General features: G+C 53.3%; 1 protein-coding gene across 1 annotated transcript; it reads left to right on the top strand.

The window, feature by feature from the left end:
• The first annotated feature begins 533 nt into the window (after positions 1-533).
• Positions 534-15,518, top strand: LOC128418265 (gap junction delta-2 protein-like). The gene is made up of 3 exons (XM_053397777.1): positions 534-1,026; positions 8,699-9,155; positions 14,528-15,518. Exons 1-3 carry the CDS (start codon positions 956-958, stop codon positions 14,888-14,890), a joined length of 891 nt encoding a protein of 296 aa, XP_053253752.1. The 5' UTR covers positions 534-955; the 3' UTR covers positions 14,891-15,518.
• The last annotated feature ends 6,637 nt before the right edge of the window (positions 15,519-22,155 follow it).

The raw sequence follows: 22,155 nt of genomic DNA, 5'->3' as shown, positions 1-22,155 counted from the left end.
CGTGCGTAACCAACGCATAAGTTGGATACGGTTACCCTATCGCCTGCGTGCGCGCCATCCCTACTTACTAGTAGCCATCCCTACTTACTAGATTAGCAATATTCACAATTCTCTTGCTCCGGGAGTTACCCCGGCTGGGGAGCACAGGCTGCGGCCGGAGGAGCCACCTCCCGCTCCCCCCTCTGCAAAACGCCTTCTACCCACGAGGTCCCTCCCCAGCAGCCTGCACGAGACCCCCCCCCAACCAGCTCGCCCTTCCCCGGACCCCCTGGAGCGGCAGCTTGGCGCCGGGCCACCCCAGCGCGCCCCCGCGTCCGGCGTGGTCTTCCCGGAGCCGGGGCTGCAAGATCCAGGCGTCGCCTCCCGCAGAGTCCTCTTCCTCCTCCTGCTCCGACCTCACCAGGGACTTGCTGCTTGCGCAGCCCTGGCGGTGGGCAGTTTCTTCCTGGTGGCGGTGGGGCGCGCACCACCCACCACCCCTCCCTCCCCTCCGCGCGCCCTCGTCCCTGCTTGCCTCCCTCCCTCCCTCCCGCGCGCCCGCCCGGCGCTTAATCCGCCTCTCCGCCCTTGACACGCGCGCCCAGGTGGCGCCAGGAGACGGAGCCGAGCGCGGCGCGCCGCGGAGAGAGCGCGAGAGAGGCTCCCCCGGTCCCCGGTTCCCGGTGGCAGCATGAGCAGCAGCAGGGCACCGGGGGAGACGGTGGCGACGGCGGCCTCTTCCTCCTCTTGCTCTCCGCGTCCTCCTCGTCGCCCTGCTGCTCCGGATGCCCCCGCAGCCCGCTCCTCCTGCGCCAGGCGGGGCGCCGCTGCGCGCAGCTGATGGCGACGGCGGCGGGCCGGCTGTGAGCAGGGCGATCGCGGGCAGGACTCGGCGGACTAGGCGGGCGGCGGCGGCGGCAGCGACCATCCCTCGGCGGAGCCCTCGGATGCGGGGAGACCCGTGCAGCCCGGAGCGATGGGAGAGTGGACCATTTTGGAAAGGCTGCTGGAGGCTGCGGTGCAACAGCATTCCACCATGATAGGCAGGTGAGAGAGAGAGAGGGCGAGCCGCCAAGAGGACCAGCCGCTTGGCGAGACCGGCGGGCAAGGAGGGCGAGCGAGCGAGCGCAGGGAAGGATCTGCCCCGCGCGTAAAGTTGGGAAGGTGGCTCGGTTAGGGCTGGGCGCCCGGACGCCTGAGTCCCAGAGGGAGGGTCCCGGGGGGGCTTCTGCACAGCCAAGGCGGGGGGCATGTCCGGCAGGGGCGGCTGGCCATTGTAGGGGCCTCGGGGCAAAGACAGAAGCTGCAGGGGTTGAACCACAGCTGCTGCTGCTGCTTCGCCTCCCTGGGTGCCCAGCTGGGCCTGCCGTCCCCGGGTCGTTTTCTCCGAGGAAGGGATCTGGTCTGGGAAGCCCCCTTCAGGAGTCCTTGGCTTGGCGAAAGTCCGGCTGGTGCGTTTTTACGCGGAGGGTAGAAGCGCCGCGTCAGGTTCCCCCTTCTGCAAGGAGAACCCGGAGAGCTGGTGCGGCTTGCCGGAGCCGGAAGGATGCTCTCTGCGCTTCCTCGCCGCCGGGTCCCCTTCCCTTCCAGCGCGCGGTCCTGCCGGGGGCAAGTGGCGCAGGGATTCCCCACCGCCGGGTCTCCGAAGAACCCTGCAGCGCCGGAAAGGCTTCGCACAGGCTTCCCCCAGACTTAATACCTCCTTCTCTCAGATGCCGGGTGGGCCGTGTGTGTATTAAAGTCAGAAAGAGCTATGCAGCGAGTCGGGTCCATCTAGTTCAATATTGCCTACACACTTTGGCAGCGGCTCTCCAGGGCTTCACGCACGGAGATGCCGGGGATTGAACCCACGACCTTCTGCATGCCAAACAGGCGTCCAACCCTTGAGCTACAGCCCTTTTCCAGAGGTGCAGACATTCTTCCCCTCTGTATTGGAAAGCTTGTGCCAAACAGACGATCTAAAACAGAATCACCCAGCCAGGCGTCTGGAAGATTGTTAAAATTGTTACCAGAGCGGCTTGCAGAGTTAGGAAAGGCTGGTGGAGTAACTCTTAAGGGGCAGACACGCACACCAGGGTAAAATATATCAGCTTGGAAGCCTAGCTTTCTCTAGTGCAGAAGAGAGGAAGTTCCTACAGATGGGAACGGGGTTTGCCAAATTTGGAAGCCTTATCCCTTCCCGCCAGGGAGGAAAATTATGGGCAGGTGGGTTCTTTCGACTTGAACCAAGGGCTGTTGGACCTGAGACATGGCATTGCCCGAGACATAATGTGACACAGCATCGCACCTGTGGGTATTTTACAGGGTGCCCAGACAGGTCCCTGCTCCAAGGAGACTGCAGTCTATAAGTTTCCACAGCAGCGGGAGATGCAGCAGAAAGGGGGGTGGGAGAGGCAGGTGTGACTGGAACTATAGACCCACAGAGGTGTCCGTGGGGACGGACAGAAAGGCAGGCAAAAGGTCAATGGGCATGTGCAGAGTGTTTGCGACCCGCAGCAAAGCAGCTGCTTCATCAGAGGGCTACCCCTCAGACAGGTTTATCTTTTGAGAAACCAAACAATACACAGACTCTGTAAATGGGGACTGGCCAAAAAAAGAAAAAAGGAAAGGAAGCATGTGTTAAAGAATAGAGAGACAACAGGTTTCTGGCAGCCTGATAATCGCCTCCTTCCAATAACTCTGGGGGCCTGCCAGATACTGCAAGACTACACCCCCCCCGTCACCTCTGCTAGATGGGGCTGGAGGGCCAAAGGTTGCCCCCCTCTGTTTTAAGGATATTTGGGGTGGCCTCATGAAGCCACTGTGTCTCCCTAATCTGACCGCTTCCCTCCACTGCTGTCTTACTTGACCCTCTCTCCATCACCCTTTCTCTCCCTTCTTACTGGGGCACGGCGGTGGCAGTGCCACCAGAACTAATTGCATAGGGAGCAACTCACAAGAGAGGCAGCCCATGGTTTGGGCTCAGCCCACTCAAGTGTCTTTGTAAGCCAAGGCTACCCACCAAGAGCAAGTGTGGTCTTGTGGTTAGAGTGCTGGACTTGGACCTGGGAGACCAGGGTTTGAATCCCCACTCACACAGAGCTCGCTGGGTGTGACCTTGGGGGCCAGTCGCTGCCTCACAGCCTAACCTACCTCACAGGGTTGTTGTGAGGGTTAAAGAGGATGGAGGCCACCCTGAGCTCCTTGGAGGAAAAAGGTGGGGGCTATAAATGCAAGAGAAATAAGTAAATAATGAGAGGTGGGGAAGAGCGAGCCAGGCAGGTGGGCAGTGGGGACTGTGTGGGTGGGTGGAGGATGTAATTAACAGGAATTAGGAGGTGTGCGGGGGTGGGGAGTGCTGAGATGAAGCATAAACAGGGAGGTGAAAGAAGAAAGGGCAACACATCCTTTCTTCAGCACCCAGGAGACTGGCTCAGATAAGTGGTCCATCCATCTCAGCATCCTGTCTCCAAGGGCAACCAACCCAAGATGATGCAGAAGAGGCCACTGGCACGTCCCAGAGAATGTCCCTTCAACCACCTATACAGTTTAAACTTCTGCTTTTGGTGTCTTTGGCCTTTAAATTTTCTTGTCTCCCTTTTGCTCTCTTCATTCCTCACACACAAAATCACACACAAGATTTGATGTCCTGGTGCTTTTTGTCCCTTCACATCTTCTGCTCTTTTCCTGTGGAATGAAGCCTTCCTCCTAACAGCCTGCGTAACCCAGCCTCTTCCCATCTTGAAGTGGTGCCTGCAAACCCATCTTTCTGAAAAAGTGGTCTATAATACCTATATGGAGGAGAAGGGGAAGAAATGTCAATGGCGGGGTTAGAAGGCCGCTAAATACGAGAGGTCCTGCCTGTGACCTTTCTGTGCAAAGCCCAAAAAAACACAAGTGCAATGAGCATTTGTTCGCAACAGCAGTTAGTGGCGACAACACAGTCTTTCTACCTTTGCTGAGCTCATTCAACACTAGCGGAAAAGAAAACCTTACCTCTCAAACAAATCCATTTGAACTTTTTTAGTACGTTGTCGCTCAGCAGCTTCCTTTGCAAATATTTTTGTTGTGAGTGATGAATCATGGCATCACAGAGTCTGAAGGGACCCAGAAGGATCATCTAGCCCAACTCTCTGCAGTGCAGGAATATGCAGCTGTCCCTTATGGGGATCAAACCTACAACCTTGGCGCAATCAGCACCATGTGAGCAGGGCTTGACCAAGGTTTGCTTTTTGATAATTTTAGCCACCCTCGTGGACCTGGTACCATCCAGATATTTTGGACTACAGCTTCTGGCACCGGCTGGGGCTGATGGGATTTGTAGTCCAAAAGATCTGGAGGGTGCCAGGTTGGTGGGAAAACAATATACCGTATTTGTCGCTCTATAAGACGCACCAGACCACAAGACGCACCTAGTTTTTGGAGGAGGAAAACAAGAAAAAAATTATTCTGAATCTCAGAAGCCAGAACAGCAAGAGGGATCGCTGTGCAATGAAAGCAGCAACCCCTCTTGCTGTTCTGGCTTCTGTGATAGCTGTGCAGCCTGCATTCGCTCCATAAGACGCACACACACATTTCCCCTTACTTTTTAGGAGGGAAAAAGTGAGTCCTATAGAGCAAAAAATACGGTAATGGTTATCTGTGGGAACCCTGGCCCATCAAACTCATTCTCTCTTGGTGCTCTCTCTCTCTCTCTCTCTCTCTCTCTCTCTCTCTCTCTGTGTGTGTGTGTGTGTGTAGGGGGGCATTTAGCAAACTGCTACTCCTGCCAGACATTGCCTTTATAAGACAAGCAAGCTGAGAAGGCTAAATGACCCCCCCCAAAAAAAGATGTGGTTGGGTGTGCCCAAAACTGAGTTTTTCCCTTTCCTTCCTCAGTTCAGACCAAGAGGTCTTTCAATCAAAACTTCAGATTGTTAGCACACAAGAGCCAGGACTCAGATGCACGCGCAGGATCCAGCCCACACAACAAATTCCCAGTGCGAAATGAAAACTAGAAATAGGAGTAGATAGGTGGAAAAGGGAAACAAACACGGAATTCTGTGTCCTTAAACATAGCCTACCGAGATGTGCTTGGACCTTGCCAGCCTAGGCTATGCGCCTCAACATTTGTGCACCCCCTGCCGTTTCCATTCGTAACCTATGAAGACCTCCCCTCCCCATTCTTAGAGGAGACACAAATTACCCAAGGCTTAAATCTTAGAAGCAGGGGTGCACCATATCTGAAAGAAGGAGAGAGATTGGACCTCCATCCTGCCTGTAAGTCATACTGCTGGTTTTGGTAAATGGACAAGAATTGGTAGAACTGTCTTGAGACAGAGACACTTTGCATGTGCTCAGAGGCATGCTGGCCCAGGAAATAGCTTCTGGGGCAGAACCCTTTCTCGGATGTAAATATCAGACAGGAACAGTGCTGTTCTTGTGCATGCAGCTTCATGGGATACAAAGGCCTCCCAAAAGAGACTTGCCTACAATTGCACGGTTCGCCCAGGCAGTTTAAATGGTCCAAGGCTTAGTCTTATTTTTAATCATTGTGCTTGACTGCATTACACAGGAACATTGAAAGCTGCCTTCAACTGAGTCAGGCCACTGGGCCCATCTAGTTCAATATTGTCTACACTGACTGGCAGTTGCTCTCCAGGCTTTTAGGCCAGAGTCTTCCCCTATCTGGAGAATGAACCTGGAGCCTTCTGCATCCAAAGCAGCTGCTCTCTCCCCGAGCAACGATACAGATGGATCCTACACCACCCTGAAACCCAGTAGGACAAATGTTTGAATGAATGGATGAAATCTGTGTTGTCACATTTTATTTGTGTATTTTGTGTTGTTTTTGTAAATGGGAGAAGGCAAACTTTTCCATGGACGTAACTGCACCTTCATCCTGATGCCAATGTTGCAGCAACTTAGGTTTGCCTAGCAGTGGAACCGCAAGATCCAAGGAAGTACCCTTTGGAAAAGGGTACAAACCTGTGAATCATAGAATTGTAGAGTTGGAATGGACCCCGAGGGTCATCTAGTCCAACCCCCTGGAATGCAGGAATCTCAGCTAAAGCATCCATGGCAGTCGGCCATCCAACCTCTGCTTAAAAACCTCCAAGGAGAGTCCAAACCTCCCGGGGGAGACCGTTCCACAGTCGAACAGCTCTTACTGTCAGAAGGTTTTTTCTGATGTTTAGTCAGAATCTCCTTTCTGGGGGGGGGGGGAATCATCCTGTGTTGCATTCTAAATTGCAAGCTCCTTGGGGCAGGGACCTCCCTTCATCTGCTTTGCACAAGAAAGGTCCGTATCGTTAAAGCCATGGTTTTCCCAGTAGTGATGTATGGAAGTGAGAGCTGGACCATAAAGAAGGCTGGTCGCCGAAGAATGGATGCTTTTGAACTGTGGTGCTGGAGGAGACTCTTGAGAGTCCCATGGACTGCAAGAAGATCAAACCTCTCCATTCTTAGGGAAATCAGCCCTGAGTGCTCACTGGAAGGACAGATCCTGAAGCTGAGGCTCCAAGACTTTGGCCACCTCAGGAGAAGAGAAGACTCCCTGGAAAAGACCCTGATGTTGGGAAAGATGGAGGGGACAAGGAGAAGGGGACGACAGAAGACGAGATGGTTGGACAGTGTTCTCGAAGCTACCAGCATGAGTTTGACCCAACTGCAGGAGGCAGTGGAAGACAGGAGTGCCTGGCGTGCTCTGGTCCAGGGGGTCACGAAGAGTTGGACACGACTAAACAACAACAACATCCCTTCCAATTCTACTATTCTTACGATCCTCTGGACAGGCGGTCTGAACTGTGAGCATCGCTCTGCTCCTGCCTGACTGCGAGCCACAAAATCCAGCTACCCGGGCTGCCCAAATAGTCTCTGATCCACCTTCCTACCCTCTCAGAATGTAATCTCCCTCTCTGCATTTTGCTTTTGCTCTCCGATCATTCTCTGTGCCAAATGCCAGCGCTTTCTCATTCATCTTCCTTAACCAGTGCTACTGGCAAAAAACTCTGCGTCCTGTCCTTAGGTTTAATTTCACCCTCCCTTCCCCCCCTCCTCGATATTGCAGCTCTGGTGGGAACTGCGGAGTTGGCGAAAAGCAACTTCTGTTCTCCCCCTCCTCCCCTCCTCTGAAGTGCGCAAATTGACTCACTTGCTAGATTTTGCGCCGCTGCAGAAACCCAAGTCTCCCTTGTGCCCTTGAAGCTCTCCTGGGTATATAGTCTCTCAAACTGTCTCTACTGCGTGCATACCTGACAGTGCAGGCCTATATACGCCCACTCAAAAGTTAAACCCCACTGGCTCTCAGGTAAATGGGTATTAGACTGCACCCGCAATGTTGCTTTCAGCTTTCTCTGCCCGTGCAATGAAATATGAATTCATCTGCGGAGGAAGAATAAGAGGAGGAGTTTGGGTTTGATATCCCGCTTTATCACTACCCTAAGGAGTCTCAAAGCGGCAAACGTTCTCCTTTCCCTTCCTCCCCCACAACAAACACTCTGTGAGGTGAGTGGGGCTGAGAGACTTCAGAGAAGTGTGACTGGCCCAAGGTCACCCAGCAGCTGCATGTGGAGGAGCATGGAAGCGAACCCGGTTCACCAGATTATGAGTCCACCGCTCTTAACCACTACACCACACTGGTGATTCCTCTTAACTTGCAGTCGATTGGGGCTCTTGGAAGCCCTTCTGCTTTCATCCAGCATCTCAGCTGTTTCCCAAGAGGTGCTCCGAGGAAGCCCCCAACTCCCTGGCTCCATAAATTTAAGACTTTCCCCAAAGAATCCTGGGAAATGTAGTTTGTTAAAGGGTGCTGGGAATTATAGCCCTGTGAGGGTTAAACCATGGCTCCCACTATCTATCTATCTGCATCTATCTATCCAGTGGTACCTCGGATGTCAAACGGAATCTGTTCCAGAAGTCTGTTCGACTTCCAAAATGTTCAGAAACCAAAGCACGGCTTCTACTGCAGCCAATCGGAAGCCCCACCAGATGTTCGGGTTCCAAAGAACCTTCACAAACAGGAACACTCACTTCTGGGTTTGCGGCATTTGGGAGCCAAAACGTTTGACTCGCAAGGTGTTCAGGATCCACGGTATGACTGTGTGTGTGCCATGTTCTTGAGAAGTGTGGCACTTATGCAGCTACAATCCCAGAGGCTCTCCTTCAGCATTTTGTGTGTGTATGTCTTCTAAAAGTCAGATAGTTGTTTATTTCCTTGACATCTGATGGGAGGGCATTCCACAGCGTGGGTGCCACTACCGAGAAAGCCCTCTGCCTGGTTCCCTGTAATTTCGCTTCTCACAGTGAGGGAACCGCCAAAAGATCCTTGGAGCTGGACCTTGGTGTCCGGGCTGAACAATGCTCCTTCAGCTATACTGGGCCTTTGAGGCTGTTTAGGGCTGTGAAGGTCAGCACCAACACTTTGAATTGTGCTCAGAAACGTACTGGGAGTCAATGTAAGTCTCTCAGGACCGGTGTTATATGGTCCCAGCGGCCGCTCTGTCACCAGTGTAGCTGCCGCATTCTGGATTAGTTTGAAAGGTAGCCCCACGTAGAGCACATTGCAGTAGTCTAAGCGGGAGATAACTACAGAGCATGTACCACTCGGGGCAAGTCAGTGTGCTGAGCTTAATGGAATACTGGCCGGATCCAGTCAAGGCTCCGACGTAGATATTTTAGGACCTGTGTTATGTGGTCACAGTGGCCGTCCGCAGTCTCCCTTAATATCTCCCTCTGCTCTCCTCTCCTGCCGTCCCGCCAGGATCCTGCTGACAGTGGTGGTGATCTTCCGCATCCTGATTGTGGCCATCGTGGGAGAGACGGTTTACGAGGACGAGCAGACGATGTTCATGTGCAATACCCTGCAGCCCGGGTGCAACCAGGCCTGCTACGACAAGGCCTTCCCCATCTCGCACATCCGCTACTGGGTGTTCCAGATCATCCTGGTCTGCACGCCCAGTCTCTGCTTCATCACCTACTCAGTGCACCAGTCGGCCAAGCAGAGGGACCGCCGCTACTCCTTCCTCTACCCGCTGCTGGAGAAGGACGGCAGGAAGGTGAAGAACGTCAACGGCATCCTGGTGCAGAACCCGGACGGCTCCTCCAAGGAGGAACCCGACTGCCTGGAGGTGAAGGAGATCCCCAGCGCCCCCATGCGCCCCCCCAAGAGCTCCAAGGTCAAGCGACAGGAGGGCATCTCCCGCTTCTACATCATCCAGGTCAGTCGGGGTGCTAGAGGGCTCCCCTTTGCTTGCTGCATGCCCAACCCCTCCCTAAGATGGGGGGGCCGGGGACTCGCTCAACAGCTCGTGAAAAGGCCAAGAGGTTGCAGGGAGGAGCTGTGCATGAGCCCGTCGCGTGGTGTGGCGGCAAGTGAGGCCAATGCTATTCTAGGTTGTTGCATCATAGCCTCGCACAATCTGGCAAAATGCGCCCAGCCGTCTATCCCTTTAGCTGGCAGGCAGAATTCTGTGTGCCACCCCATGCCCCCTGCGCCAGTCTAGTGCAATAGCAGAGACGGCCCCCAGCGTTAAAACAATATTCACCTGTCAAGGTGTGCATAAGCCTGGAGAGGGGCACCGTCTTGTCCCTTGCCTCCGGCTGGCTCTAGATGTCATCCATCGGGCATGACCCACCAGGGTAGCTCAGTTGGTTAGAGCGTGGTGCTGATAACACCAGGGTCGTGGGTTCGATCCCCGTAAGGGATAGAGTTGCAGCGGGTTGGACTGGATGATCTTCAGGCCCCTTCCAACTTGATGATTCTACGACCAATGCTTTGAGGTGCATTCATTCCCCCCCCCCCCACTCCCGGCTGGGTGTTGCGTGGCTGTAGCGCAGCTTTCACCAACCCAGAGCTCTCGTTGGAGGAACACTGTGCTGATGGGGCCTCGTGGGCCTCATAGTTCAAGGGCCCCCACCCGCTTGGCAAAGACTGGAACATTCTGGCAGACAGAACGACATCGGAGGAGCCTGTGTGTGCTGGTGCCGGGGCTAATTGAGAGGCGAGGTCCGAGTCCAGTCCAAGGTCAATGGTGCGGTATGGAGGCTGTCCGTCAAAGCTGTAGCTGGGTCCAAGGCGGGGAGTCGGGTGGGATCAGGTACTCTGGCAGAAGAGCAGGACAGGGTTCAGTCAGGAACTAGCAACCAACAATGTTGCTCCCGCAACTTGGGACTGGGGCTGGCTGGCTTTTATCTACCCCGAGGCATAGGGCTGCCCCGATCCACAGGTGACTCACATCTCCTGGCCTGGAGGCGAGCACTCCTCCTGCGGGAACTTAGTTCCCTCCACCTCTCTGCCCTGAGCCTCTGCAGCTCAGGAGAGGCTGGAGGGTTACTGGACCCAGAGGCAACCTCAGCTTCCTCTGACGGGGCTGAGAGTGGAGCACCTGCAGGCAATGGGTCCTCCATCACCTCAGGAGCCAGAGCAGGCTCAGCTGGTGCCTGCACCTGAGGATCCAGCCCAGGTGAGGACCCTTCAGGCTCAGGCCCCAGCCCCGGCTCAGCTGGTTCTGAAGGCAGGGAATCCTGTGCAGGCTGGGATTCCTCAGGTTCAGCCTCTGAGTCCGAATCCCAGGCCATCACACTGTGGCCTGTTTGGTCCAACGTCCTGTTCTTGCAGCGGCCAGCCAGATGCAACAGCAGCTCTCCCCTCCCGTGGTCCCCAGCTGTTCAGAGACATTGCTGCCTCCGGCTGCGAGGACAGAACTGAGGGCCACTGGTAGCCCTCTCCTCCATTAATTTGTCTGGTCCTCTTTTGGAGCCACCCGGGTTGGTGCCCATTGCTGCCTCTGGTGGCAGTGAGTTCCATAGTTTAACTATGCTCCACATGAAGAAGTACTTCCTGATGGTAGAACTGTCTAATGGTTAGAGCCGTTTGACAGCAGAACAGACGCCCTCGGAAGGTGGCGGACTCAGCTTCGTGTAGGTTTCTAAACAGAGGCTGGTGGCCATACATTGGGGATTATTTAGCTGCGATTCCTGCATTGCAGGGGGTGGGACTAGATGACCCTGGTCTTTCCTAGCAGCTCTACAATTCTATGAGAAGACAGGCTTTGAGGCATGAGGGCAAACTGCCTGGCTCCAACTTTAGGCGGAAGATAATAGTAATTTGGGACGTGGGTGGCGCTGTGGGTTAAACCCCAGAGCCTAGGGCTTGCCGATCAGAAGGTCGGCGGTTCGAATCCCCGTGACGGGGTGAGCTCCCGTTGCTTGGTCCCTGCTCCTGCCAACCTAGCAGTTCGAAAGCACGTCAAAGTGCAAGTAGATAAATAGGTAGGAAGGTAAACGGCGTTTCCGTGCGCTGCTCTGCTTCGCCAGAAGCGACTTAGTCATGCTGGCCACATGACCCGGAAGTTGTACGCCGGCTCCCCCGGCCAATAAAGCGAGATGAGCACCGCAACCCCAGAGTCGGTCATGACTGGACCTAATGGTCAGGGGTCCCTTTACCTTTAATAGTAATTTAATAATTGTAATATTTATACGCCGCCTATCTGGCTGGGTGTGAGAAGGAGGATTTCTAATTGTCCGAGGGTGAGCCAGGGATTGGGGGACAAAGTGGTTTCCTCCCTTCCTTGGAAACAGCAGAAATATATATAGCCTTATGCAAAAGGAACAAGGAGATAACTTCGGCATTCGGGTTGCAGAACGCAGATCCTTTTCCTAAGTGCAGAGAACGTGCAGCCCGGACTCTAAGCGTCGTCCTGATCTTCCTTCCCAGCAGCCTACGCGAGAGAAAAGGGCACGAGGGTCTGGCGGCAACACGGTGACCATCTGTTTTATTTATAGACGCGCGGGGCGAGAACGAGCGTAGAAGGGAGGCAGCGATGGCAGCAGGCAGGAGTGGCGCTGAGGCTTCAGGCTGTGCCAGCACCACCTGGAGAAATCCAACCATCTCCAAGCACCACAAGACACTTCTTCCATGTCTCTTTCCAGAGCCCCAGACAGCTCCCATGCTGTCCGGCTCCGGTGGGGCCTGTCAATGACCAGTTCGGATTCTCTGGGGTGGGGGTGGGGGGGTCTTGTTAGCAGCAAGGATAGAGCTAAGAGTAGACACTCACACCGCATGATTCAGGCGGATTCGGCCAGGGTGTAGATTCAGCCTGCAGCCCAACTGGGTGGAAGCAGCCTCAAATCTTTGTGAGTTGGGTTGCCAGGGGGTGGGGTGCCCAGCAGGGAACGTACCAGGGCAGTGGTTCCCAAGCTTTTTTTGTGGAGGGGGGTCCTGCCACCCGCTTGGTTCCATAACCTCATCTCCCATGCCTCCTGCCCTATAAAAAGCACCATTCATGACAGCGGTGTGGACATCTCGCTAAGGAACACAATAACACAATGAAATTCAAAACGGCAATGGTCAGTTGTCCATTTATTCAGAATCCAATTAGATTTAGTCTAATTAACCAACTCAACAAAACTGATGAGCTTGATGCGGCGATACCAGCTTTTCAAACTGGGATTGCCATTTAGAGATCTCGGTCCTGTATACCTGAAGGAGCGTCTCCACCCCCATCGTTCAGCCCGGACTCTGAGGTCCAGCGCCGAGGGCCTTCTGGTGGTTCCCTCATTGCAAGAAGTGAGGTTACAGGGAACCAGTCAGAGGGCCTTCTCGGTAGTGGCGCCTGCCCTGTGGAACACCTCCCATCAGATGTCAAGGAAATAAGCAGCTGTCCTATTCTTAAAAGACATCTGAAGGCAGCCCTGTTTAGGGAAGTTTAAAATATTTAATGCTGTATTGTTTTAACACTCGATTGGGAGCCACCCAGAGTGGCTGGGGAAACCTAGCTAGATGGGTGGGGTATATATAAGAAATTATTATTAATTATCAATAATTATTATTATTATTATTAGCGTCCTGCAAGTGCCTTCCCTGCTGGGAGCAAGAAAGGTGACGCATCACCCCACTCCTGTCTTTTGAAATTGGGGTCTAAAAACCAGAGTCTCTCAAACTTGGGTCTCCCACTGTTTTTGGACTATAATTCCCATAATCCCCAGCTAGCAGGACCAGAGGTCAAGGATGATGGGAACTGTAGTTCGAAAACAGGAGGACACCCCAAGTTTGAGAAACTCTGGTTTTTAAAGTAAATATTAGCCCTGCCCCACATTGATTTGGGGCTGGATCTGGGTGGGGCGTCCTCTGGATTTGGGGCAGGTGTGTGGGGAGAGGGTCCCCCACTGCACACAGCCAGGCAGATATATTAAAAGCAGGCAGCGGAGAAGACCAAGTCAAAGTCAGAAGCGGAAAACAGGAAGCTGCTGGTCCATTCAAAAATCCAAATTCTGCTAATGGGCTTAAAAGGGGATCTTTTTTCATTTTAGGGCCCTGGGCCCCCAACCCTGCTCCGTGCCCTCTAGGGCTCTGTTTCTCAAACTCAGATCTCCAGTTGTTGTTGGGCTACAACTCCCATCATCCAGCAGACGGTTCACAACCAAGCCTGGGACCCCAGGTGTACTGATTCCACCTGGTGACACCTGTATGCAGTTCAGGCCTCCTAAGTTTCATTGGCGCCGAAGTGCATGCCCTTGACTGCTCCCCCTTGCATGGAGCTGTTGGGCTTGATCCTCATCAGACTAGGGTTTGGCTGGGGGGAAGCAGCGTGGGAAGATCTGCTCCCTGGTGCCGGCTTCTTAGTCACCTCCCTTCCAGTTCGCAGCCACCCAACTTGCCTGACTTGCTTTTTCTCCCTCCCTCGTTTCGCCTCTCACTCTTTATTGACTGTAGTTTGAACAAAGGAGCTAACACCTTCCACCAAACAAGAGGCAGTAGATGAGTGCAAAAAAGTAAAAAGCCAAACAGTGGGGACCCTGGCAGCAATTGAGGAACAATATTGCTGACTGATGATGCAAAGTTAGCATGCTGCTGGAAGCCAAGCCCTTGCGGGTCCTTGCTGGGGGAGCAGCCTTGCCTTGTTGCTCTCACAAAGAAAGACATTTGGTATGGAAAATTCAAGAAGAAGCATATTTGGGTAGGGAAGAATTCTCCAGTTCTAGCTAACTACTAAGCTGAAGATCCAAGGGAGCCATGGTCGCTCCTTGGCTCTCAGCACATATAGATCCCAAGGCTGATCTCTCCCAAGAGGACCTGGAGGAGACAGAAAGCTAAGATCGCAAGAAAGGTCAGCACAGATACCACGGGGAAAGTTTGGAGGTTCCTTACTCTGTCCGCTTTGACCCCCTGCTGTTTTGCATCGAGCAAATACAGTGGTACCTCGGGTTACATACGCTTCAGGTTACACACTCCGCTAACCCAGAAATAGTACTTCAGGTTAAGAACTTTGCTTCAGGATAAGAACAGAAATTGGGTTCTGGCGGCGTGGCAGCAGCAGGAGGCCCCATTAGCTAAAGTGGTGCTTCAGGTTGAGAACAATTTCAGGTTAAGAACGGACCTCCGGAACGAATTAAGTACTTAACCCGAGGTACCACTGTGTAGAGGAAAGGGAACCTGTGGCTCCTTGGATGTTGCCAGGCCTCCGGTTCCCATTGTCCTCTGCCAGGGCAGCCAGTGGTGAGGAATGATGGGAGTTGTAGTTCAGTAGCACCTGGAGGTAGAGGCCGCTCTCTGCCAACCCCTGACCCTGTTCCCCTCCCGCTGCTTTAGGTGGTTTTCCGCAATGCCTTGGAGATTGGCTTCCTGGCGGGACAGTACTTCTTGTACGGCTTCAACGTGCCGGCCATTTTCGAGTGCGACCGCTACCCGTGCGTCAAGGAGGTGGAGTGCTACGTGTCGCGGCCCACGGAGAAGACCGTCTTCCTCGTCTTCATGTTCGCCGTGAGCGGGATCTGCGTCCTCCTCAACCTGGCCGAGCTCAACCACCTTGGCTGGCGCAAGATCAAGACCGCCATCCGAGGGGTGCAGGCCAGGCGGAAATCCATCTGCGAGGTGCGGAAGAAGGACCTCTCCTCGCTGGCCCAAGTGCCTACGCTCGGACGGACGCAGTCGAGCGAGTCCGCCTACGTCTGAGCGCTCCCGATCCGGTTCGGTTGGGGCGGGGATCGGGGCCTCGGCGGGCCTGACGTCGCCAACGCAGCAAGGAGAAAACGCCACCTGCTGGCCTGACCGCAATACCTCCCAGGTTAACCATGCAATATTCAGTGGGTGCTTTCAAAAACAAAAGACCCTCCTCGCTTTCAGAGGACGGGGCCTCACGTTCGCTTTAAGGGCTGATTGGGGAAACCCAGCCCCTCAGGAGCCATGGGGGGTAGGGAAACGGAGGAAGAGGCTTGGTGCCCCTTCCTCCTATGCGCCGGCTCCCGTCGAATATTTTCTCTTCTCTACACTTAACTAATGGTGCAAGCAAAACGGTGCGGTTTGCGGAAACTTGTGCCTACGACTCCTTTTTACGGACAAGTGATGAAAACGCATGAATCGGCGGTGGGTGGGGGAGGCTTTTGGGGGTGGGGAACGTTGCTTGCGTGCGTGTATTTTTTAAAGGAAGCAACAACAGAAAGACAGAGAGAGGGGCTTTCCCCTCATGCACGACCAGATCTCTCTCTCTCTCTCATCTGCCGTGATGTAAATAGTGAACGAGCAAATGTGATTTTATATAAAAAAGATAAGGTATGCAATAAAAAGAACCCCATTTTCTTCATTTGTTTTTCCTGGCAGCCTCTCTGTTGGCGTTGGGGGGAATCGGTGGCGATGGTGTTGGGAGGATAGATGGGTCAAGGTTGATGTCTGTGCATGCTCCATAAATCCCAAGGGTATGTGGAGAAGACCAGATCACCATTCTGTCCTGTCCCAGCTGCGGCGTGTGGGGCGGCCCCGCAGTTTTGTTTGTTTTTCAACTGACCTTCTTCCGGGCTTTCAAAAGCAGTCGGGCATGTGGAAGCAAAGCACAGTGGTACCTCGGGTTACAGACGCTTCAGGTTACAGACGCTTCAGGTTACAGACTCTGCTAACCCAGAAATAGTACCTCAGGTTACTACTACTAATAATAATTTTTATTCATACCCTGCCCTCCCCAGCCAAGGCCAGGCTCAGGGCAGCTAACAAGCAATAATAAAAACAAGTTGAATGAATACAACTTAAAAACAAGATTAAAATACAACATTAAAATAGTGAAACATTAAAATGCAGCCTCATCACAGGAGGAGAAAGGAAAAAGAAAAAAGAAAGAGGGAGAGGGAATCAAATTGACTCCAAGCCAAAGGCCAGGCAGAACAACTCTGTCTTACAGGCCCTGCGAAAAGAAATCAGATCCTGCAGGGCCCTGGTCTCATGTGACAGAGCGTTCCACCAGGTCGGGGCCAGTGTTGAAAAGGCCCTGGCTCTGGTTGAAGCTAATCTAACTTCCTTAGGGCCCGGGACCTTTAGGGTGTTGCTATTTGTGGACCTTGAGGCTCTCCATGGGGCATACTTTGCTTCAGGATGAGAACAGAAATTGTGCTCTGGCAGCGCGGCAGCAGCGGGAGGCCCCATTAGCTAAAGTGGTGCTTCAGGTTAAGAACAGTTTCAGGTTAAGAACGGACCTCCGGAACGAATTAAGTACTTAACCAGAGGTACCACTGTAGATGCAAGTTTCCCTTCACTGTCTCATCACGAGAAATGAATTTGCACTGGCTTGATTTCTGCAGGTCAGGCTGCTGTTAAAACGGAGTTGGAAAAAGCCTGCTCAAAACAGCAGCGGGCGCCTTGTCCTGGCCACTGCCAACTCCTGCCTCCATCACTCGGACTGTGGGCACCTCTGGAGCATCTTTCCCAAGGCCACCCTGCTGTGGACGGCAGCGGCATGCGGGGTGGTGGTTTTGTCTCTGACTGCCTGGGCCCAAGATGCAGAGCAAAACGAGGCCCCCCCCCTTCCCCGCACATGTACACAGACCCCTCCCAGCCCGGTCAGCTGCAGCAGCCTCTCATCCCTTAATCTGCTCTCTAATAGGTCTAAAGCGGAGAAGGGGGTTAACTGGGCACCATCTGGCTTAGCCTGAGCGAAGGCCCAAGATCTCGTGGTGCAAAAGAGGCCTGCGAGGCGATCAGGGAGAACCAGAGTCCCTTCCTGCCCCACAGGCTATGGGGAGGACGGATGTTGCGTTTCCTGAGTCCCCCTCCTGCTTCCCAAGAGCTAGGGGAAAGACGGAACCGGACCCAGCATCCTCCTCTTCGTTTACTAATCCCCTCCTACCGCCGGCCTCCCGTTGTCCCCATCCCCTAAGCGGCTCTTGCGCAGCCCCTCCGCCCAGACCCCCCTCTGCCCCCTGCGGTGCACTTAGAGAGCCTAAACCCCATCTAAGCCTCTTTGGTGTCCCAACCAGATGAGCAAAGGAGTTCAGGCAAAAAAGAGAGAGAGAGACAAGGAGCTTACTAGAGTGGAGAACTGGATGTCTCCGTCTGCCCGAGGTGGGTCACAGCGTTGAAATTGGGGGTGGCTCTCAGGCACAACCCATGTTGGCCCTTTGCTCCTGAAACTCCCTCTCCGATGTGAAGGCACAGAGTCAGGGTATCTCGCTCAGGACTGCTAGAACGGACGCCAGGGTTTCAGGCAAGGAGTCTCTCTACCTGCTGAGGAATGCCTCTTGGATCTCCTGCCTGCAAAATGTTGAACTAGTGTCCTTCCCTCTGAGGTGGTTATATATAATAGAGCATCTTTCCCTGCCTTCTGCCCTCCCCCCTCCGCTTTAATCCCAACCTGGAGCAGGGAATCTGCTCGCAGGATTTGAAAAAACACACACCGTATTTTTTGCTCTATAAGACTCACTTTTTCCCTCCTAAAAAGTAAGGGGAAATGTGTGTGCGTCTTATGGAGTGAATGCAGGCTGCGCAGCTATCCCAGAAGCCAGAACAGCAAGAGGGATCGCTGCTTTCGCTGCGCAGCGATCCCTCTTGCTGTTCTGGCTTCTGAGATTCAGAATAATTTTTTTCTTGTTTTCCTCCTCCAAAAACTAGGTGCGCCCTGTGGTCTGGTGCGTCTTATAGAGCGAAAAATACGATAAATCTGACCAGTTGTTTCTTTGCTGTATCTGCCACACTTGCTCAACTGACATCCTTAGTCCTTTCCAGATCTCTTCCAGCTGTTCTCTTCTCTCTTGCCTGCTCTCTCCAGTGGTTGGGACATTGATGGCAGGACTAACCTTAGGTAAGGTCACAAGAGAGACCTCACGAGTCGGTGCTCCCTAAGCAAATCACCAAAGCATTCACGAGAGGGGGGGACAGAAAGAGGGTCCCTGCAGCTGTGGGGGGATTGGCATGGGAGCAGAGCATCGCAGGGCTCCAGGAATTGCCTCTCCTGCACATCTGCCGGGGCAGCCCTGGCCCTCTCTTGCCTCTGGCCACCCTCGTCTGTGCAGGCTTTCGACTGAGTCGAATGGAGGTGGCCAGAGGAGCAGACGCCTTGCCTTCTCCCTGCCCCTTGCCTGCACATTTGCACTGGGAATGAGGTGAGATCTCATTCATATGTATGTCTCTATTAATAGTGCCCTGTGCCTGGCGGGGCTCTAACAGCTGCCAACGTGTCATCCCTGCTTTGCCGCCGATCCTCCTCCCATTCACCAGGAAGATAAGAGAGGAAGAAAAAGTGGTTCCCTGGTTAGAGACAGGGGAAGGAGACAGGTGTGGAGAGGGCAGAGAGATGCCAACTTTTTGAAGCAGCCCTGGGCCTGTAAACAGCCACCTTGTGTGCGGAAATCAAAGGCTGGTGGCGAGGAAGCATCGCCTGAAGCTGGAAAAAGCTTTAGCAGCTGGTTTAATTTCTCTTTGTCAGGCTGCTGCTGCTTAAGGCACAAGAACAGAGCCAGTTAGGAAGCTGGGCTACCATCAGGGAGCCCAGAACTTTTGTACCCCGTTCCACAAAACAATGGGGAGCAAGGAAGATGAGAGCTGGGACCACCAGGGTCACTTTTGATGCAGCAGGGAAGATGCAAGAACCTGTGGCCCACCCAATGATGTTGGGCTCTGGCTCTGGGTAGCATGTCTCCCCAACCATCTTAATGCTTGCAGAAAAGAGAGGAAGAGGCTGTATCCTGAAGCCCCGTGGAAAGGCAATGCCAGCTGCAGAGACTTCTTCACTGGTGGTTTACAACTGGTCAAAACTCATCCTCTCAGCCCCCTAATGCATATTAGGTAAAAGTAAAGGGACCCCTGACCATTAGGTCCAGTCACAGATGACTCTGGGGTTGCGGCGCTCATCTTGCTTTATTGGCTAAGGGAGCCGGCGTACAGTCATGTGGCCACCATAACTAAGCCGCTTCTGGCGAACCAGAGCAGCGCATGGAAACACCGTTTACCTTCCCGCCGGAGCAGTACCTATTTATCTACTTGCACTTTGACGTGCTTTCGAACTGCTAGGTTAGCAGGAGCAGGGACCGAGCAACGGGAGCTCACCCCATCACGGGGATTCGAACCGCCGGCCTTCTGATCGGCAAGTCCTAGGCTCTGTGGTTTAACCCACGTTATTTAATCCTAAAACAGAAAATTGCGGAGAAATCTAGACGGTGCTACCTTAGCGTTCCTATTAAATCTGTATCATTGAAAGAGTGGCTTGTGCATCTTATCACAATAATGCTTCCTAGTTCTGACACAAACGCAGTGCTCCGGAGTCTTAGCAAACATATGCTAAGTTTTGATTCCACCTCACCCACCCTAGAACCAACATTCGCAGCTATGGTGCACCCTCCAAATTTTTCTACCCAGCTACTAAGGGCACATGAAAGCCATCTGCTACCACAGCTGGTCACCCTGAAGCCTAGTTTTCAGTAGTTAAAAAATGACCGGGTTGAATTGCTTCAGAGTTAAGCTAGAGACAGGCAACTAGCATGCCTGGAAGAGTTCTAGGTCAGCTTTCTCCATGGCATGCTAGCTTTCTATATGCAGGGGTATGCCTATTTATAAGGAAGATCGTTCCATTATGGGAGCCCTCCAAGCCTGAACTGGCAGAGTCTAGACACAGGTTTCACACCTCAGGAACCTACTGGATTCAGAACATACAAGCTGTGCTTGTGGTTTGGTCTCCACCTAGTTCAAGGCTTCCCAAACCTGGGCCTCTGGCTGTTTTTGGACTACAATTCCCATCACCCCTGACCGCTGGGTCCTGCTAGCTAGGGATGATGGGAGTTGTAGTCCAACAACACTGGGAGACCCAAATTTGGGAAACCTTGACCTAGTTCAAAGATGGAGAACTTGCAGCCATCTAGAGATTTGCTTGACTACAACTCCCATTGTCCCTCACATAAGACAAGTCCGTTGGATATGATCAGTGGCACATCTCACCCAGCCAGATGTGTGTGGGAAACCTGAGCTCTTTCCCCTCCTGTATTTCCCTGCAACTGGCGTTCAGAAGCGTCGCTGCCTCCCAACAGCCACCGGGGCGAGAAGCCTTGGTTTATCCTGGCTGGGGAAGACAAGAGAGGGCTACCCCATCCTTGACCTGGGAAAAGAGGCACTGGGATGGGAGATGGTACCCCACTCCTGTGTACTGCCATTTCCCCACTCCTGGGGCACGGGAGCTGGGTGGGCTTGGATGCTATTCTTAGCCGGGCTTTGTTGCTATTTTTACTCCCAGATGCCAGCTGAGAACGGGGAGGGAGGGAGGCTGGCTTTGTGGCAATCCGGTGTGAATTATGTATGGCAGCCAGTTAATGTGCCGCTGAGCCTTGAACATGCGGCACGTTCTCCAGGGACCTGGGAGGGAGGGAAGGAAGGAAAGAGGGGGTGACAACAATTGCAGTGAAAGGGATCAGATGGGGGGGGGACGGGCGAGAAACACAGGATCCTAGCATGCACCCCCTCTCTCCTGACTCGCCTCCCCCTCCTTTCTCCTGCAACACCTGCCTCCTTCGGAGCTTTCACTGCTCCACGAAGAGGGAGGGGTGGGAAGAAAAGCTTTGCAGACATCTGGGGAAGAGGACACTGAAATCCTCCTTTCCTTCCAAGCGGAGGCCGGATCCCTCCCAAGAAATTTCCGCCCGATGTAACATGGTCTGACCTAGAAACCCTGCGTTGTAATCCCCAGCTGGGCGAGGCTGCGGCTGGGTTGACGGAGGAAGCGCTCTGCACGACGGCAGAGGAACTCTTACTGCCGCGGAACGCTTTTCTTAAACAGATAGAGGAGGGCAAGGCTATCACCGAGTTGGAAGGGACCGCCAAAGGTCCTCTAGTCCAACCCAAGGAATCTCAACACAAGGTCCCCCCCCCCATTTGAAACCCTACTAGACCATGCTTAGCTTTGCAAATGTGATAGCAGTTTTATTGCTGCAGCGCTAGGACTGTAATAGCTACTAGCCATGATGAATTATGCCTCTACTGCTGCTGACAATATGCATCAGAATTATCAGTTGTGGGGAGCTGAAATTGGGGGAAAGGGCTGTTACGCTCAGATGATGATGCTGCTAATTTGTTACTTGTACCTAGCCGATCTCACTGGGTTGCCCCAGCCTTTCTGGGCGGCTTCCAACAGAGGATAAAAGAACACAGGGTACACCTGACATTAAAAACTTCCCTAAACAGGGCTGCCTTCAGATGTCTTCTAAATGTCAGCTATAATAATAACAAAAACAATAATAATAATAATTTATTATTTGTACCCTGCCCATCTGGCTGGGTTTCCCCAGCCACTCTGGGCAGCTTCCATTAAAGATTAAAAATACATTAAAATGTCACACATAAAAAACTTCCCTGTTAGTTGTTTATTTCCTTGACATCTAAAGTTCCACAGAGAGGGCACCACCACCGAGAAGGCCCTCTGCCCGGTTCCCTGTATCTTCATTTCTTGCAGTGAGGGAACTGCCAGAAGGCCCTCACTGGACCTCAGTGTCCGGGTAGAACGATGGGGGTGGAGACGCTCCTTCAGGTATACTGGGCCGAGGTTGTTTAAGGCTTGAAAGGTCAGCACCAAGACTTTGAATTGTGCTCGGAAACATACTGGGAGCCAATGTAAGTCTTTCAGGACTGGTGTTATATGGTCCCAGCGGCCACTCCCAGTCACCAGTCTAGCTGCTGCATTCTGGATTAGTTGTAGTTTCTGAGTCACCTTCAAAGGTAGCCCCATGTAGAGCACATTGCAGTAGTCTAAGCGGGAGATAACTACAGAGCATGTACCACTCAGGGCAAGTCAGTGTGCTGAGCTAAATGGAATACTGGCTGGATCCAGCCAAGGCTCCTCGGAGGCTCCTGGGAGAAGTCCTGCACCAAATCTGGAAGCTGCCTTGAACAGTCAGAGCATCTAGCTTAGTACAGTTTACTTTGTCTGGTAGAATCTCTCCAGGGTTTCAGACGAGGAACATACCCAACTCTTCCAA

This window comes from Podarcis raffonei, chromosome 8, assembly GCF_027172205.1.
Source record: "Podarcis raffonei isolate rPodRaf1 chromosome 8, rPodRaf1.pri, whole genome shotgun sequence".
Lineage (NCBI taxonomy): Eukaryota > Metazoa > Chordata > Lepidosauria > Squamata > Lacertidae > Podarcis > Podarcis raffonei.
The sequence above is the reverse complement of the archived record's forward strand: the minus strand, read 5'-3'. Positions and strand labels throughout refer to the sequence as shown.